The sequence below is a fragment of the Pan paniscus genome, chromosome 1, assembly GCF_029289425.2.
Source record: "Pan paniscus chromosome 1, NHGRI_mPanPan1-v2.0_pri, whole genome shotgun sequence".
Lineage (NCBI taxonomy): Eukaryota > Metazoa > Chordata > Mammalia > Primates > Hominidae > Pan > Pan paniscus.
Genome location: NC_073249.2, coordinates 13,577,393 through 13,597,252, shown reverse-complemented (window position 1 = coordinate 13,597,252; position 19,860 = coordinate 13,577,393). Strand labels below are relative to the sequence as shown.

The 19,860-nt window shown below is 50.3% G+C and overlaps 1 protein-coding gene across 2 annotated transcripts in view; it reads right to left on the bottom strand.

The window, feature by feature from the left end:
* Positions 1 to 19,860, bottom strand: part of GNG4 (G protein subunit gamma 4) — a 103,486-nt gene that overhangs the window by 33,244 nt on the left and 50,382 nt on the right. For both annotated transcript variants that reach the window (XM_055099608.2, XM_034949386.3), the window contains exons 2-3: positions 14,125 to 14,236; positions 2,718 to 2,826 (exon numbers count right to left, since the gene is read on the bottom strand). In XM_055099608.2, the coding sequence (XP_054955583.1) occupies positions 2,718 to 2,816 (99 nt within the window). In that variant the 5' untranslated portion in view covers positions 2,817 to 2,826; positions 14,125 to 14,236. The remainder of the gene's footprint in view (positions 1 to 2,717; positions 2,827 to 14,124; positions 14,237 to 19,860) is intronic.

Genomic DNA, 19,860 nt, shown 5'->3' with positions numbered 1-19,860 from the left:
CTGGGATTACAGGTGTCAGCCACCACATCTGGCCTGCCTATCCCTTTGATTGAGTATCACCTGAGTAACTGATATGGTTTGGATCTGTGTCTCTGCCCAAATCTCACGTCAAATTGTAATCCCCAGTGTTGAAGGTGGGGCCTGGTGGGAAGTGATTGGACACGGGGGTGGTTTCTCATGAAGGGTTTAAAACCATCTCCCTTGGTACTGTTGTTGTAATAGTGAGTGAGTTCTCAAGAGATCTGGTTGTTTAAAAGTGTGTAGCACCTAGGGAGGCCGAGGCGGGCGGATCACGAGGTCAAGAGATTGAGACCATCCTCGCCAACACGGTGAAACCCTGTCTCTACTAAAAATACAAAAAATTAGTCGGGCGCGGTGGCGGGCGCCTGTAGTCCCAGCTACTCGGGAGGCTGAGGCAGAAGAATGGCGTGAACCCGGGAGGCGGAGCTTGCAGTGAGCCGAGATCACACCTGGGCGACAGAGCGAGACTCCGTCTCAAAAAAGAAAAAAAAAAAAAGGTGTGTATCGCCTCCCCCTTCTCTCTCTTTCTCCTGCTATGTAAGATGTGCCTGCTTACCCTTCACCTTCTGCCATGATTTTCAATTTCCTGAGGCCTCCACACCCTCCGCCCTGAGAAGCCAAGCAGATACCGGCATCATGCTTGCTGGACCACCTGTGGAACCACAGGCCAATTAAATCTCTTTATAAATGACCCAGTCCCAGGGATTTCTTTACAGCAATGTGAGAATGAACTCCTACAGTAACTCATTTGTCTTTGACTTTCCTCTTTCTTTTAGTGACAGTGTGTGTGCCTAAGTGACTCTTGAAGACGCCTTCATTCTTGAAGACACCCGGTCCTCACAGGGGCTCCTGGGGCGGTGTCTGTGGCAGGTGAAGATGCTATTGCAGAATTTATCTTCCTTGCCAGAAGAGAATGCCTGGGCAAAGGAGAACTGCCTTATAGCCCAAACTGGGGCCCACTGTCTTTTCAGGTCTCTGGCCATGGGGCTTGACAGTTGGATTCTAACGTCTCTCTCCCTAGTGCCTCCCACGTTTACTCTCCATGTTCTGTTGATTTTCTTGGTGTGTTTGCCTCCCCGATCGCATCTTTGCTGTCTGCTCCACACTGTACCCGATTTCTGCCCCTCCTTGCCTCTCTTGATTACTCAGAGCTTCAACTACCTCCTCACCTCTGACAACTCCGTCTATTGCTTACAGGTTGGTTCACCTCACACACCTGTCACCTCATGGCTGTGGCTTCCGCACCTGTGTGCATGGCGCCCTCCTCCCATAGCTCTCTTCCCAGCACAACCTGCAGCTCCTCCTGCTGCCCAGCTGCTCCACACGAGCTGTGATTAGCTCACACCGGCCTTTCCTCCTCCATTATCAGCTCAGAGCCAGCCATAGCTCACAACTCCGAGAAGGCTTCCCTGAGCCATACGGAGGAGACCGTCGCCTTCACATTTCTCTCCCAGGACCCTTCAAGTGTGGTGCTCAGCAATGCCTTTCACTGCAGTCCTTATCCTTTTTCCTGTCTGCACTTCTGGAGCACGGGATGCCTGCAGCTTTCATTTGAAACCCCTTTCTATGCTATTGGGACCCGCTGTGTCTTAGAATTGTTTTCTGGGTTCTAAACTTGCTCCCTCCTCTAGTCTAGAGACCAAGGACTGACATGTAATTTGCAGTTGGTATCGGTATGTATGAGACGTAGATGCTCTAGTAACACGGGTCCGGTGATACTGACTTACATCACGCCGGATTCCTTCCTTGCTTCATATACCCTCACGTAACTTTCCGTGCATATTTTCTGCCTCCTTGGAGAGGTTGTACCCCCAGAGCTCCAGGGGAAAAGAATAACTGTCCACACAGAGGCGAGTATTGGTGCTATCCAGCCATACACTAGCATGAGGGGAGGGGTCAGGGAGGCTCTGTCCATAGAAGGCTTCAGGAGTCGCCCGTTGCCATGGATTCTGTGTTTTTTGAATCCCAGATGCCCAGGTGAGACCTCTGATTTGTGTTCCCCAAGACCACAGACACATGGAGCTTCCTGGCATCAGGTTCCTGACACCAGAGTTGGGGTTCCTTTCAACTCTATTACAGTCAACGAGCGCCATGCTCACGGACTCGTTCAGAGCCACATGCTTTGCCTGGCCTCCTGCTCACCTCTGAGTGGCATCTGGAGAAGAGGTGGCTTCATCTTGCTGCAGTCCTCCCAGCGTGGAGAGACCTGCACTCATCAGTGAAATGAATACAACGGGAGGTGTCTGGAACCTTTCTTCATTTTCCCCAAAGGAATATGTGACACATCCAGGCATGGTTCAGAGCTCCACCCTCAACAATAATCCTGTCAAAATATCCGATGTTGTTGAACCTCAAAGGCACTGTATCACAGCAGAAAAGTGATTGATCTCATTGCTAAACTCTCTTTCTTGCTTATTGGCATGACAACGGAGCTAAATAGAGCCGAGATGAATTATGAGTCTATTTTTGGAGACTCCTTACGGAATTCATGCACACTGTGTATTTTGCATCCTTTGAATCCTTGGGCACACTTAGAACTGTGAAGCAAACACTCATTTGTAAATGTTACAGCTGCCAAGGTTGGCTGCATGCTCTGCTGGGTGACGTGTTAACTCTCACAAGTCTGCTTTGGAAGCAGGAGGAATGTTTTGAGCTGAGCTTCGGGCGGAGGGTGGGGCTGACGCATGCATGCTTACCTTGACCCTGTCCATACAGGCTTCCATCTTTAGCTGCTCCACAGCTTTCCTGGCTTGGGAGATGCTAGTGGTGCTGTTATTAGACATGCCCTCTTTCATTCTACTGCCCCTAGAAGTAACCAAAGTAAAAGGGTTAGAAGAGCTGCTCTTCCAAGGGCAGGGGAACCCCACCTCCCACCACCTACAGCTTCTCTGTCCAAGCCAGGGAGCATCTGGGAGCATGGACAGCATTTGGTAGAAAACCCTCCTGGGATAAGAGAAAGGAATGCCTCATTCGAATAAGAGGAGCAAGACATGATGCTTTTGTTTGGAAAAACTTTCTCAGTCCTGGGGACAGTGAGAAGAGAACAGAAGGTTCCAGAATGACTTCTCCATCACCCCCACCACTGCCACCACCATCACCACCACGACCATAAGTAATGCTTGGACATTCGTATAGTGCTTTGTGAGTCATCATTCACCTTCACACACGTTTGCTCATTCATTGCTCTAGCAGCCCATACAGTTGGTGGGACAATATTAATTTCTATTTTGCAAAGGAAGAAAGTGCAAAAATCAGAGAAATTAAACCAATAGCCAAAGATCCTACAGCCAACATTTGTGGATCCAGAACTCAAACTCAAAGCTTTGAAGCCTAGCTGAGTGTCTCAAATGGCCTCTCCTAACAATCTATGGCTCATAACACACATTTCTAATGAATAAAATTGCTTTATTAATTTTAATTTGTTGTCCTTCCAAAAAGCTTACAGACTTTGTGTTGAGAGTTTGTTTTCAACAATAAACACACACACAAACACACACTCTCTCTCTCTCTTTCTTCCCTATCCCAAGCATAGATTTATTTTCTAGAGGGAGGCAGAAGAAATTCTCCCTAACCCTACACACATTGATGCCCCGTGACTAAGACCAGTGCAGTGCTACCTGTTTCACAGAAAGCATGTGCTACACACATCACAATTGCCCCGTCTAATGAGAATCTGCTTCAAAGGAAGCCTAAAACTAAAGCCTGAGAGCTGGGGACAGGTCACTGAGAGCAGAAACACAAGTGACACTGGCTCCCAAAGGTACAGATGAGGTGGGAGGAGGCCCTGGCCACCATCTTTTATTCGTCTGCTTCTGTTTATATTTTATTTCAGTTTTAGGTTTTTTTCCCACCTCACAACTGTTGGACTTTATTGTATTAATTTAATTGAGTATGTAAAGCAGCAACCATACTTTCAAAGTTAAAATGATGCAAATTGATATTCACACAAGTGTCACTTTCACTGCCCATTCCAATCCTTTTCTCCCCTCCCACCTACCTCCTATGGGCAACCAATCACACTGGACTCCAGTCTATTCTTTCCTATGCTTCTTTTTTCTCCTTCCTTCCTTCCCTCCCTCCTTCCCTTCCTCCCTCCCTCCGGTCTTCCTTCCTTCCCATCACGTTGGACTCCAGACTATTCTTTCCTATGCTTCTTTTTCCTTTTCCTTTCCTTTCCTTCCCCTTCCCTTCTTCCTTCCTTCTTTTTGAGATAGGGTCTCTGTCATCCAAGCTGTAATGCAGTGGCGCAATCACAGCTCACTGCAGCCTCAAACTCCTGGGCTCAAGCAATCCTCCTGCCTCAGCCTCCTGAGTAGCTGAGACTACAGGTGTGTGCCGCCATGCCTGGCTAATTAAAAAAATTTTTTTTGTAGAGACTGGGCGGGCCTACGTTTCCCAGGCTGGTCCTGTGTTTATTTTCTTAGAAAGTAAGCAGTTACATATATGTTTTCTTATTTCTCCTTCTTTCTTACACAAAAAGATAACGTGTGTGTGCTTTTGAACTTTGTTTTTATATTTAACAATACATTTTAGAAAGCACCACGTATTAGTTCATTGATATGCAAAAAAGATCATACTCATTCTTTCTTAGAACTACATACTACAATACTCCACTGTGTGGATATACTGTATATTTTTCAATCCATATATTTACGGGCATTTACATATTCCCATATTATTGTGGGGGTGTGTCTTCAAGGTACATTTCTGGAATTACTGGGTCAAAGGTAAATGCATATTTACTTTTGTGATATATTACCAAATTCTATAAGGTAACATTTTGATAATTTTTGCATCAAGATTCTTAAGTAATTTTGGAATTCAGTACTATTCTTAATAAATTAAGTCATTTAATGCTACCTTCACCTGGTTTAAATATCAATGTTATACTTGCTTCATACAAAACATTTAGAATTTTTAAGAAATTTTCTATTTGGCCAGTAGGTTAGTGTATGGGACCCACTCTCTCTGTGGGTTTTATCACATATGAACTAATTCTCTGGCCCAGAAAGGCATAATGGCAACTACATTTGTCCAAAGGCAATTTTTGAAAAGTAAAATATTCTTGTTAGAAGACAGATCAGCCACCCAAATCAGAGTTTAATAGATGTGTGTCCTTATCTTAGTTTGGAACTTTAACTCAACAACAAGGGAAGGAGAATCACGACAAGTTGGGAGCTTTGAAATCCAAGGAACATCCCCTTCATCCCCCACTCTGCAGAACTGTGCACGCGTTCCTGCACGTGTTGGTGTGTCCTTGGGTGTGTCTGTGTGTGCCCACGTGCCTGCTCGTGAAGGCCTTGTGCCAGTCTGTGTGTGTGTGGCCATCTCTCCGTGTGTGTGTGTGCTGATGTGTGTCTGCGTTGCTGTGTGTCTACACAAAATGAGGGAGGAGACACAGTCTAGTTCCCAACCCTTCCCAGATGATGCAATGAAAAAAGGACCCTGATGTGATTTGGATGTTTGTTCCCTCCAAATCTCATGATGAAATGTGATTCCCAATGTGGGAGGTGGGTCCTGGTGGGAGGTACTGGATCACGGGGCCAGATCCCTCAGGAAGGGCTCAGCGCCACCCTTTGGTGATGAGTGAAAGTCACTCTGAGTTCATACAAGACCTGGTTGTTTAAGTGTGTGTTGCCTTCCTGCTGTCTCTCTTGCTCCCACTCTTGGTATGTGATAGTATGGCTCCCCCTTCACCTTCTGCATGAGTGGAAGCTTCCTGAGGCCTCACCAGGAACAGATGCTGGCTGCCATGCTTCCTGTACCACCTGCAGGACCATAAGCCAATTAAACCTCTTTCCTTTAGAAATTACCCAGTGTCAAGTATTCCTTTACAGCCACACAAAACAGCCTACTACAGACCCTACAGTGACTGCCTTCAAATCTTGATCCTGCTCTCCCCATTCTAGACTCCATCCCTCTCGCCCCTTATCTTTGACTTGGGCATTTAGGAGTTGGGGGAGGTTCAGGGGAGGAGGAGGTAGAGTTTGGGATCAGCAGGGGTGAAGCCAAGAGGACATGGAGCAGGGCAAAGGGAGGAGGGGAGGGCTCTGCACTGTGTGTGAGGGAGTCTGTGGTGAGCAGGAGTGTGTGAAAGTGTGGGGTGGGGGTGAGCGTGTGAGAGTGTGGGGGTGTGTGTGACAGAAAGTATGTGTGAGGCTGTGGGTGAGTGTGGGTGTGGGGTGTGTGAGTGTGGGAGGGTGTGGGGTGGGGGTGAGCATGAGTGTGGGAGGGTGTGAGCGTGTGTGTGGGAGGGTGTAGGGTGGGGTGTGAGTGTGGGAGGGTGTGGGGTGGGGTGTGTGAGTGTGTGGGGTGGATGTGTGAGCGTGGGTGTGCGGGTGTGTGTCAGGGTGTGGTGTGGGTGTGAATGTGGGAGGGTGTTGGGTGTGTGTGACTGTGGGGATGTGCGTGAGAGTGTTGGGTGTCTGTGTGTGAGGGTGTGTGTGGGTGTGGGTCACGGTTTAGGGTGGGGGTGAGTGTGGGAGTGTGTGGGGTGGGGGTGTGTGTGAGGGTAAGGGTGTGTGTGAATACAGACATGTCTGAGCATGTGGGGTGAATGTGTAAGTGTATGGAGTGTGAGTGTGTGTGGGGTGTGTGTGTGTCTGGAGTGTGAGTGTGTGGGTATAAGTGTGAGTGTGCGTGTGAGTCCTTGAGGATGTGTGCACATGTGCACAGGTGGGTCATGTGGCGGGGAGGGAACAGCTAACGTTACCGGGGGAAGCAGCAGAGCCGACTCTCAGTCCCGTCAGGCCCCTGCAGCTGCACCCGCCTCTCTCCCTCCCAGGCGCTGTTTAGACGGCCCTGATCCCTCAGCCCTTCCTCATTCTTCTGCTGTTCAACAAGGGCTCGTTTTCCACACACCCTACCCTTTCCACAGAGGAGAGTTCTGGCTGGAGGCTTCCTGTGGGAAGGTCCCACCAGCGCACTGTGCTTTCCTTATGTCCAGGAGATAAAATAAGCGGGTGGGTGACCCTCTGGGGGTTCCATCCCTCCATGGCCTCCCTTTCAGGCCCTCCATGTGTGTCCACCCTCCAGCCCATGTCTGCCACCCACAGCCGAGGCCCCTGGACCTGGCCCCCAGCGGGGGCTGTGCTCTCGGACCCCAGCCTCTCCCTCAGCCCCTTCTCTGCTGCTTCCTCCTCCCCTGGCTCCATACTTAGCCTCAACAGCATGACCCAACTACCACCACTGTCTCCCAAGAGCCGTCTGCTTCTCTGGCCCTTTCCTCTGTCCCTACAACCTGCTTCGGTATGGACCCAACTCCTCCCCTCTCCACACTCACGAAGGGGCTGCTCAGCGCTGCTGGAGAGACCCCCCCCACTAAACTCTGCCCATCAGACATCCACAATCCAGCCTTTGCGAGGCCCTTAGAGCTACCTGGCAATAGGACTCCTTGCCCCAAATCATCTCCCCCTCCCTTCATCCTCTTCTTCCAGTCTCCATCACTTCCTCATCACCTCTGACCTTTCCTCCTCAGCAGAGGACCTCAGCCCCTCTGTCTACACAGAATGGCCATTAGGAGAGAACTTTCCTTAATGTTCCCCACCCCACCTACTCCACTCCACACCCACATCGATCCTTGCCTCCACTCAGGGCAGCAGCTCTTCCTCCACAGCAGAGCCTGTAGGACGCCACCCACAGCTGCTCCCGACTTGCTGCCCTGCCGGCAGGGCCCTCCTTCCTCCCCAGGGGCTGACAATGGCAGACTCACTTTCTTGCCTCCCTTGCTGTAAGGCCAGAGCACGTGTGTCAGGAACATGGCTGTGCTTTGGTCAAGGATAGGCTGAGGTAAACATCCAGAGTGACTCAGCAAGTTTAGAGCGCAGGCGTATAACTCCACTTGTCATCACAGCCATATAGCCATAACATCGGAAGGCTCATCATTTGGCTCTAAGCCACTATTGTTTGTAAAAGCTATTATTGCCCTGCTGACACTGTACAGGCACGCTGGCGCCCAGAGAAAGAGCCAAAGCTGTCCATTTTGCAGGCAGACAGGGGGAGCCAGGGCACAGCACGGTTCAGCTCGTGCCCAGAGAGAGAAAGAGTTAAGCTGCTGACCCTGAAGGCAGGGGAGAGTCGGCCATGCAGCTATGTGTGGGAGCTGGCTGCTGAGAGGAGCCACAAAGCCAGAGCAGACAGCCGAGTCAAGGTGGACAGTGTGAGAGAGCTGGTGTGAGTCAGCTGCTGATGAGAGACCTGCTGAGTAAAACTACATTTCACCTGCTTATGGCCCCACGAGTGTTCCTTTGGCTACCTGCCCATCCACCCACTCCCCCTCGAACCTCAGCATGGGCTGGAACCTGACCCCAAGCAGGGCATTTGGTATAGTTGTGAACCTGACAACGTGACCTTGTCACGTTGGGACACCAGGGGAAATCTGCAGGGACTCATAGGGAGGGTTTTCCTCCCCGACGGAGGAACAAGGGGAGAAAACTGTCTTTGGCCACCTTGAGTTGTGTTTGCGGCTGCCAGAGCCATAAAACCACTGGGGAATCAACCAAGGACACGGTCACTAGGCTAGTGGAGAAAATGACCTGGATCCTTGAGCTGGGTGGGTCCTTGGAAGTCTATTCCGATCCTTGAAATGAGATAATGTACTCCTCATGGTTCAGGCCATATTTGTTGGGTCATCTGTCACTTGCAGCTGAAGGCATCTTCTCAGCCAAGGCTAACACTTCACAGGTCAGTAGACCGCTCCCCTCCCCAAGGGAACTGCCCTACACTCACCCCTCCATCCTGTAATGTCCACGTCTCTGGCGCTTTTCCTCCTCAGAATATGCAAATATATTTATGCAATTTGCACCTGACCATCTTAAAACAAGCAACAACATCAACAGTCTTCCCTCCCTGCAATCTTCTGCATTCTTGCTTAAGGAGGTGGAGAGGCTGGGTGTGGTGGCTCATGCCTGTAATTCCAGCACTTTGGGAGGCCGAGGTGGGTGGATCACCTGAGGTTAGGAGTTTGAGACCAGCCTGACCAATATGGTGAAATCCCCTCTTTACTAAAAATACAAAAATTAGCCAGGCATGGTGGTGGGTGCCTGTAGTCCCAGCTACTTGGGAGGCTGAGACAGGAGAATTGCTTGAACCTGGAAGGCAGAGGTTGCAGTGAGCCAAGATTGCGCCACTGCACTCCAGCCTGGGTGACAGAGTGAGACTGTCTGAAAAAAAAAAGAAGGTGGAGAGGTAACCACAGATTCCCATGAGAGGCCCCTCAGTAACTAAAGGAAGAGATTCTAATGTAAGGATGAAAAGCCGTCTTTCGGGAGCACTGGGTAAACAGGCCTGCTCCACGGTCTCTGCTCTGCTGCCCTCGGCTCACCCTGATTGTGTCCAGGACAGTCACTCTTGTTGCCTGGAGTGATCCTTAAGCGATTTCATGTGTGCGTGTTTGTGTTTTCTCTCTCCAAGGGGCCGCTCTGGCTTCTCCCAGCACTGTGGCCCTGCACACCTGGACGTCCGTATTTTACAATCTCCCAGGCTGATTCTGGCCCGTACCAAAGGCAGAGCACCACTGCTGGCTGTGAGCCGCTTCTACTTCGTGATTCCTTAGTGTCCACCAAATTACCTTGCATGGGACACATAGGGTGTCTCATGTACCTTAGGGGCTGTCTCAACTAGTCCTTTTTGAATTTTAACGTGCATATGAATCACCTGAGGATTTTAAAATGCAGATTTTGATCGAGTGGCTCTGGGGTAGGGGCTGAGATCCTGCGCTTCTAACGAGCTTCGTGAGGCTGCTGGTCCACGGACCACACTTTGAGTAGCAAGGCTCTGAATCACTGACTGTTGGTATTGCAGGGGAACATGGAGGTCCGGTTCCAATCCTCTTATTTTTCAGATAAGGAAATATATTCAAGGAGGTTAGATAACATAATTTCCCAGAGCTCCTCAGCAGGAGTGGAAGGAAGCACTGCTCTGCCACTGCTCCCGGCTCATTACCCACCTTGGTCTAGTGGCGCTTAGGATTTCATCCCCCACACTTGGTCTGTCCTGCTCTCCTGGAACAGACTCATCCCCTGGGTGATCCTAACCTTGCTTAACCTGGGAGTGAGATGTCAGGAGGGAGCCCCTTCCCTAAGGTGGGCAAAAAACGCAGGAAATCCCTGGTGGGGGAAAAGGTAATGGCTTTTGCCAATGGCGCTCAAGACAACCACATGCTTTGAAGATAGAGCCCTATAAGAAGGTTTTGGAGGTCCTGCTTCCCCTACCTGGCCAGGTACCCTTTAGGCTCCACCTGAATAACGCCCCTGCCTTTCTGAGACTGTCTGGATGCTGTATGTACTTCCATGGGGACTCAGGTATGTCTCCCTGCACAGACATTCATGCATCTGCACATCCCACCTGGACCCAAGAAGAAAAACGGAAGTAGGGACAGAGAGGAGCTGCAACAAATCTCCACACGCACACTGGCTACCGGCAACACTGACTGGGCTCTCGGCTTTCCAGAAGATGAGGCAAGGGGGAAAAGGGACCATTTGCTTAGGGGTGGCACCTGGGGCCACGTGCTCACACAGCTCTTTCTTCCCAGGTATACAGGAATGTGCTTATGCACATAGGTCGCACCGGGGGTTTCTTGAGATGCAGCAGAGAACCCGTTGTAGGGGTCTGTGGGACCCCCAGCAGGGAAATAAAGGAAAATCTTGAGTTCCTTCAAGGGAAATTCCAAGCTAGCAACAAGTTAGCCCTGAGAAGTAAATAAGTGACTTGATAAGCAAGAAGGTAATAGTAGCTTAAAACAATAGCCAAGGAAGCTAGAATTACGAGATGTTTGGTTTCCCTATAGAAACTAAAGATAACATCTTAACATATGTCTCTGAGTTGTTTTTCAGAAACCCGGCCCCCCTACGGAATGAATCAGCTGGCACAAAGACCTCAGATGAGGGGGAACTGAGGACTCAACTCTGACCGCCGCTTTTGGTTCTAAGTTTCTTCCTGGGCCGGGTACAGTGACTCACACTTGTAATCCCAGCACTTTGGGAGGCCGAGGCAGGTGGATCACTTGAGATCAGGAGTTCGAGGCCAGCCTGGCCAACATGGTGAAACCCCATCTTTACTAAAAATACAAAAAAAATTAGCCAGGCATGGTGGCACGTGCCTGTAATCCCAGCTACTCAGGAAGCTGAGGCAGGAGAATTGCTTGAGCCTGTGAGGCACAGGTTGCAGTGAGCCAAGATCACACCACTGCACTCCAGCCTGGGTGACAGAATGAGACTCTTATCTCTAAATAAATAAATAAATTTCTTCCTGAGGGTCCTGGAGGGAGTCCTGCCCACAAGCCAGAGCTAACATTTTTTTGCTGACCCCAACATTTTAAACAAAGCTTCTTTTCCTTAAGTGATTGCAAATCAGAAGATCTTTAAATCCATCCACGACCTGTAAGCCCTGGCTTGAAGATAGCCGCCCTTTTCGGTCAAAACCACTGTGCAACCACCATGTGTCGATTTTACAATCTTACCTGTAACTTCTTTCCTGAAATGTACCCCCGACTTTAAAAACCCTTACCTGCAAGCTACTGGTCAGGATTTGAGCATGAGCCGCCGGGTCCTCCTTGCTTGGTGTCCAGCAATTAAACACCCTCCTTTCTTCCACTACAAAACCTCGGTGTGGATATCTGGTCTTACCACGCTGGGCAAGCAGACCCCGGTTTGCTCTGTAACATTTTTTTTTTTTTTTTTTTGAGATGGAGTCTTGCTCTTTTACCCAGGCTGGGAGTGCAGTGGTGCAATCTCTGCTCACTGCAACATCCACCTCCCAGGTTCAAGCGATTCTCCTGCCTCAGCCTCCTGAGTAGTTGGGATTACAGGTGCATACCACTATGCCCGGCTAATTTTTGTATTTTTAGTAGAGATGGGGTTTCACCATGTTGGCCAGGCTGATCTTGAACTCCTGACCTCAGGTCATCCACCCGTCATGACCTCCCAAAGTGCTGGAATTTCAGGCATGAGTGCCTGCATCCGACCATGCTCTGTAAAATTCGGATGGGCTGCATCTTGCAGCACACAACTCAGTAAATACAAAGTTGGGGCTGGGAGACCAATGCAAGGCGGTTCCATCCCCAGTGCTTCTGACCTGACCTGACTCAGGGCACAGTACTTCGAATTTCCGGAAGCCAAATGTCATTGTGCCTTTGCAGCCATCCTCCCCAACTACGACTTCTGTCCATGAGCAGTTGATAAGTATCTGGAGGCAGACTACAGCCGGCCTTCCGGACAATGCCCAAAAGACAGCTGTGTCCGGAATTGGTGGGTTCTTGGTCTCACCAACTTCAAGAATGAAGCTGCGGACCCGCGCCGTGAGTGTTACAGTTCTCAATTCTTAAAGGCGGCGTGTCCGGAGTTTGCTACTGCTGATGTTCGGATATGTTCGGAGTTTCTTACTTCTGGTGGGTTCATGGTCTCGCTGGCTCAGGAGTGAAGCTGCAGAGCTTCACGGTGAGTGTTACAGCTCTTAAGGTGGCGCATCTGGAGTTGTTCCTTCCTCCCGGTGGGTTTGTGGTCTCGCTGGCTTCAGGAGTGAAGCCGCAGACCTTCGCGGTGAGTGTCACAGCTCATAAAGGCAGTGGGGGCCCAGGGTGAGCAGCAGCAGAATTTGCTGCAAAGAGCAAAAGAACAAAGCCTCCACAGCGTGGATGGGGACCCAAGCAGATTACCCCAGCTGGTACGGGCAGCCTGCTTTTATTCTCTAATCTGGCCCCACCTACATCCTGCTGAATGATCCATTTTACAGAGAGCTGATTGGTCTGTTTTACAGAGAGCTGATTGGTCCGTTTTGACAGGGTGCTGATTGGTGTGTTTACAATCCCTGAGCTAGACACAAAAGTTCTCCACGTCCCCACTAGATTAGCTAGATACAGAGTGTCCACGCAAAGGTTCTCCAAGTCCCCACCAGCGTAGCTAGATACAGAAAGTCGATTGATGCATTCACAAACCCTGAGCTAGACACAGGGTGCTGACTGGTGTGCTTACAAACCTTGAGCTAGATACAGAGTGCCGATTGGTGTATTTACAATCCCTTAGCTAGACATAAAGTTTCTCCAAGTCCCCACCAGACTCAGGAGCCCAGCTGGCTTCACCTAGTGGATCCCATCTAGGGCCGCAGGTGGAGCTGCCTGCCAGTCCCGTGCCATGCGCCCACACTCCTCAGCCCTTGGGTGGTCCATGGGACTGGGCGCCGTGGAGCAGGGGGCGGTGATTGTCTGGGAGGCTCAGGCCGTGCAGGAGCCCATGGTGGTGGGGAGGCTCAGGCATGGTGGGCTGCAGGTCCCGAGCCCTGCCCCGCAGGGAGGCAGCTAAGGCCTGGTGAGAAGTTGAGCACAGCAGCTGCTGGCCCAGGTGCTAAGCCCCTCACTGCCCAGGGCTTGTGGGCTGGCCGCTCCCAGTGCGGGGCCGCTAAACCCACGCCCACCCAGAACTCACACTGGTCCGCAAGCACCGTGTGCAGCCCCAGTTCCCGCCCATGCCTCTCCCTCCACACCTCCCTGCAAGCTGAGGGAGCCAGCTCCGGCCTTGGCCAGCCCAGGAAGGGGCTCCCACAGTGCAGCAGAGGGCTGAAGGGCTCCTCAAGTGCTGCCAAAGTGGGAGCCCAGGCAGAGGAGGTGCCGAGAGCGAGCAAGGGCTGTGAGGGTTGCCAGCACGCTGTCACCTCTCACAGCTATCCCTGAGCCTGAAGGGACCCAGCAGCTTAAACTGAGCGTGGGGAGGAAGTGAGTGGTGGACCTCCTTTCATCCTTGCTGAACAAGGAAGCTCACTGCAATAGCATCTCTTTTCCCACAGGGAAGCACACAGCACGGTTCCCCAGCCAAGGCCCAGCAGCCCTTGGGGATGGCTCAGTTCTCCTCCCCTGCTCCCCCAACAGGTGCACATCCATTCACATAGGGGATAACAGGAGGTGGCAAAAGGTTTCTAAGGGCCCCGTGTCTGCCGTGGAGGGTGGGAGAAGGGGACAGGACAGTGATGATTGCTAGAAGAAAATGATGCTGTGAGGACCTGGCCACCATCAAGGATCCTGAGAACTGAGTCTCACCCCGGCCCACACACATGCTCCTGGCGAAGACACCTGCTGTCCTCCTGCCCCTACACAGGGTAAGTCACTCTCCTTACCTGCTGAGAGGCAGCCGTGTGACAGGCCTGGGCAAGGAACAGAGGCTGGTGGTGGCAGCAGCTGTCAGTCGTCAGATGAGAGGTGAATTCAGAGCTTCTGCTTTGAGGTCACCTGAAAGCACAACCAGAGACATGTCTAGAGGTGTGGGGACTCCCTGGCATTGCTCCCAGAGTCCCCATCCACCCTGTCCCATGGTTCCCCTCTCCTCAAGCTCAGCAGCCTTCCCCAAAAGCATGGGGACTCCATATCAGACCTTGGGGAGATGGGGAGCTCGAGGCAGACAGAGAACCCTCAGATCTGACCCAGAGCAGACTGGAAACACAACTTCAGGGCCACAGGCCACCCCGGGCCTCACCAGACTGCTCCCCTGGACCCCGCAAACCTTCATGCCCAGTCGCTCTGCCCCCCAACACAAGGAGCCCCAGCTCCAGCCAAACCTATGCCAAATGGAAACAGGTCACGTGTTTTCTTCTTATAAAAATATACACTTGGGGCCGGGCGCGGTGGCTCATGCCTGTAATCCCAGCACTTTGGGAGGCTGAGGCGGGCGGATCACGAGGTCAGGAGATCGAGACCATCTTGGCTAACTGGGTGAAACCCCGTCTCCACTGAAAATACAAAAAATTAGCCAGGCATGATGGTGGGCGCCTGTAGTCCCAGCTACTTGGGAAGCTGAGGCAGGAGAATAGTGTGAACCCGGGAGGCGGAGCTTACGGTGAGCCAAGATCGCTCCACTGCACTCCAGCCTGGGTGACAGAGCGAGACTCTGTCTCAAAAACAAAAACAAAACAAAAACAAACAAACAAAATATATACACACATACACACACACACACACACACACACACACACACACACACCTGGCCGGGCGCAGGGGCTTATGCCTGTAATCCCAGCATTTTGGGAGGCCGAGGTGGGCAGATCAACTGAGGTGGGAAGCTCGAGACCAGCCTGACAAATATGGAGAAACCCTGTCTCTACAAAAAATACAAAATTAGCCAGGCGTGGTGGCACATGCCTGTAATCCTAGCTAGTTGGGAAGCTGAGGTGGGAGAATCATTTGAACCCGAGAGGCAGAGGTTGCGGTGAGCCAAGATCATGCCTGGGCAACAAGAGCAAAAAACAAAACAAAACAAAAAACCACCTATTATCACAAAATGTGCAGATAAAGAAAATTACAACAAAGAAAATAAAGACCAGTGATAATGCCTTTTCCCAGAGATAACTATGGTTAGCCTATTGATGTATAATATACTTACATGCATTAGAAATTTGATTTCAACCAAAGGACATTTAGCATAGAAGAGATCAGACGACTCGAAAGCTCTTTTTTTTTAATATTTATTTTTTGAGATAGGGTCTCGCTTCGTTGCCCAGGCTGGAGTGCAGTGGAAAAATCACGGCTCACTGTAGCCTTGAACTGGGCTCAAACGAGCCTGCCACCTGAGCCTCCTATGTAGCTGGGACTACAGGCGTCCACTACCATGCCTGGCTAATTTTTACTTTTTTTTTTTTATTATTTTGTAGAGACGGAGTTTCACTATGTTGCCCAGGCTGGTCTTGAATTCCTAGGCTCAAGGGATCCTCCCACCTATGGCCTCCCAAAGTGCTGGGATTACAGCCATGAGCCACTGTGCCTGGCCTTTGAAAGGTTTCTTACAGCCCATTCAAGACTCATAGCCCTGTTCGCCTCCCCTTTGCAGCCATCCTCCGTAACTGTGACTTCTCCAGGACAGTCTCTCCAGGATGGCTGACTCTGGGGTAATGAGTTCATTCCCCAAGGGTTTTCCGAATGCTCTGCCCTACGGCATCCATCTCCGAGGCATCCTAATGAACTTGGAGCAAAGCTAAAAGCACGACAAGAATAAGCTGACAGACCTGTTTGCTCCCCTGGCTAAAATGGAATCCAAATTCATTTTGGCCTCAACTTCAGGGGAGATGGTTTGAAGTTGTGCTTGGTGCATTTTTCTCAGCCTGTGCTATGGTCAGAATGCTTATGTCCCCCCTACCCCCCCAAATTCCTATATTGAAATCCAAAGCCCCAAGGTGATGCTGTTAGGAGGTGGGACCTCTGAGAGGTGGTTAAGTCATGAGGATGGAGCTCTTATGAATGGGACTCATGATCTTGTAAAGAGCTCTGACAGAGATCCAGGAATGCTTTATGTTTTAGGTTTTTTTTGTTTTAATTTGTTTGCTCTGTGTGTGTGTGTGTGTGTGTGTGTGTGTGTGTGTGTGTATATTTTTTTTTTTCAGATGGAGTCTCACTCTGTAGCCCAGGCTGGAGTGCACTGGTGCGATCTCAGCTCACTGCAAACTCTACCTCCCAGATTCAAGTGATTCTCCTGCCTCAGCCTCCCAAGTAGGTGGGATTACAGGTGCCCACCACCACACCTGGCTAATTTTTTTTCTATTTTTGTAGAGACAGGGTTTCACCATGTTGGCCAGGCTAATCTTGAACTCCTGACCTCAGGTGATCCACTCACCTCCCAAAGTGCTGGGATTACAGGCGTGAACCACTGCACCCGGAGTTGGTTTTGTATTTTAATATAACAGTGCTTCTTCTACTTTTCCACCACATTCTGGGGAAAACAGAACCACTGAGGCAACTGGCTTCCCTGACTCTGGCTACCCAAGACCCCACCCAGAGGGCTGAGGTGCTGGATCAAGGCTGTACCTGTAGGTTGCACACTACACTCCCCAGCCCACTGTGGGGAAGCTGTTCTCTACCATCGGTTCCCCAAATTTGGTTGGGATCAGAATCCTCTGGGAATGTACGGAGACTAAGGCCCTGCTCTACCCACCTCCATGACCTTAGAGTTCTGTCTTAGCCCTCTTGGAGATTATGATAAAACCACTGCTCTATAGGCAACCAGAGCTTCTCAGACTTTGCTGTACATCTGAACCACTAGGGGGACTTTTAAGGATCCCGATTCCAGCTGGGTGCAGTGACTCATGTCTGTAATCCCAGTGCTTTGGGAATCTGCAGCGGAGGATTGTTTGAGGCCAGGAGTTCAAGACCAGCCTGGGCAGCACAGTAAGACCCCATCTCTACAAAAAATTTAAAAATTATCTGGGTGTGGTGGCACACGCCTGTGATCCCAGCTATTCAGGAGGCTGAGGCAGGAGGATCGCCTGAGCCTGGAATTTTGAGGCTGCAGTGAGCTGTAATCATGCTACTGCACTCCAGCCTGGGCAACAGAGACCCTTTCTCAAAAAACCCCAAAAATATAAAATTAAAAAAATAAAGATCTTGATGCCCAAGTCAAACTCCAGGCCCTTTAAGCCACAATCTCTGGGGGAGGACTGAGGCATCAGTGGAGGTTGAAGCTTCCCAGGTGATTTTTTTTTTTTTTTTTTGAGACAGGCTCACTCTGTTGCCCAGGCTGGAGTGCAGTGGTGTGATCTCGGCTCACTGCAACCTTCGACTCCCAGGTTCAAGTGACTCTCCTGCCTCAGCCTCCCAAGTACCTGGGATTACAGGTGCATGCCACCATGCCTAGCTTAATTTTTGTATTTTTAGTAGAGATGGGGTTTCACCATGTTGGTCAGGCGGGTCTTGAACCCCTGACCTCAAGTGATCCGCCTGCCTTGGCCTCCCAAAGTGCTGGGATTACAGGCGTGAGCCACCACACCCGGCCTTCCCAGGTGCTTTTAATGTGCAGCCGCGTTTGAGACACACTGCTCAAGTCTGCATCTAGCTGGAGCGTCCCACACTTTGGTGTGTATGTCATGAAACCCGTATCTCAGGCTCTCACTCAACAGGACTGGCTGGGACCTTGAGGAGGCTGCATGCTGCTACTCACAGCCTGGTGGGAGACATCAGCTTCAGTATCCCCTGGAGCTCGTTAGCAATGCAGAATCTCAGGTCCTACCCAAACCTACGAAGTCAAATCTGCGGGTTTTTTTGTTGTTGTTGTTTGTTTTTTGGTTTTTGTTTTTTTTTTTTTTTGAGACAGAGTCTCGCTTTGTTGCCTAGGCTGGAGTGCAGTGACGCGATCTTGGTTCACTGCAACCGCCGCCTCCCGCGTTCAAGTGAGTCTCCTGCCTCAGCCTCCCGAGTAGCTGGGATTACAGGCGCGAGCCAACACGCCTGGCTAATTTTTGCGTTTGTAGTAGAGACGGGGTTTCACCATGTTGGCCAGGCTGATAACAAACTCTGACCTCAAGTGATCCGCCCACCTTGGCCTCCCAAAGTGCTGGGGTTACATGTGTGAAGCATTGCAGCCAGCCGAATCTGCGTTTTAACCCAGGTGATTCAGGTTTACGTTAGAGTTTGAAAAGTTCTGAGCTAGACCAGCAGGGCCCAGTCCTGCCTTATGCAGGGTCCAAGATGAAGAGCCTGGCTGAAGACACGTGGGTCAGTCATAACCGTGGTGGACAGCAGAGTTGCTGTTCTCCTGACCCTTAATGTTATTCACAGCCCCATCAGCTTTTTAGATTCCTCTTTTAGATAACTTACTAACTCTAGAAGCTCTTTGAGAGGCCACACATCAGAAAAGACACTATCAATTTCTCCTTGTCCTCCTGGCATTTGCATAGCATCTTCCATCCAACGCTTGAAATGTATTTCAGATGTCAACCCACCAGCCTACCCCAGGAAGTGATTTTAGACACCTTCCCTGTATCATTGCTATTTCTCAAAATAACACAGATTGTTGCAGCTGATGGGAATTTAGATCTTGACTGGATTCCTTTATCTGGTTGCGGAAGAAAGCTTTTTTTTTTTTTTTTTTTTTTTTTTTTTTTAGACAGGCAGAGTCTCACTCTGTCGCCCAGGCTGGAGTACAGTGGCACGATCTTGGCACACCACAACCTCCACCTCCTGGGTTCAAGAAATTGTCCTGCCTCAGTCACTCGAGTAGCTGGGATTACAGGCATGTGCCACCATGCCCAGCTAATTTTTATATTTTTAGTAGATATGGAGTTTCAACATATTGGCCAGGCTGGTCTTGAACCCCTGACCTCAAGTGATCTGCCCACCTTGGCCTCCCAAAGCGTTGGGATTACAGGTGTGAGCCATGGCGCCTGGCTTTTGTGTGTGTGTGTGTGTGTAAGAGAGAGGGTCTTGCTCTGTCACCCAGGCCGGAGTGCAGTGGTGCAATCATAGCTCACTGCAGCCTTAATCTCCTGGTCTCAAGTGATCCTCCAACCTCAGCGTCTGGAGTAGTTAGGACTACACCCAGCTAATTTTTAAACTTTTTGTACAGACAGGATCTCACTGTATTGCCCAGGCTGGTTTTGAACTCCTGGCTCAAAGGATCCTCCCACCTTGGCATCCCAAAGCACTGGGATTACAGGCATGAGCCACCACTCCTGGCTGAAAGCTGCTTTTTAATAGCACTAAATTTTACCATGATGTTTTCAAAAGCTTTTCTTCCCTCTCAAAAGAAGAAAATATATTCATCTTTGAACAAATTGCTGTGTTTCATTGTGAGGTAGTGGGAAGGCCCACTGGCTGGCCATGAGCTAACTGGGAGCCCCTCAAGGGCAGAGGCCTTGTTTTTTTTAGCTTCTGTGCCCCCATTGCCAAGATAGGGCGGGCACGCCGTAGCCAGTCCCTATGAACGTGACTCTGGTATGCATGAAAGAATAAACTGAGGCTTCAACAGAGACTTTAATTCCCCATGCTGTTTCAGTTCTTAAATGGAGCTAAATTAACTCTGGGTTGTGAAGGGTAATGACCCAGAGTCATGCAGATGTACTGATGGCTCCAACAACTTCCTTACTTTGAGAAAT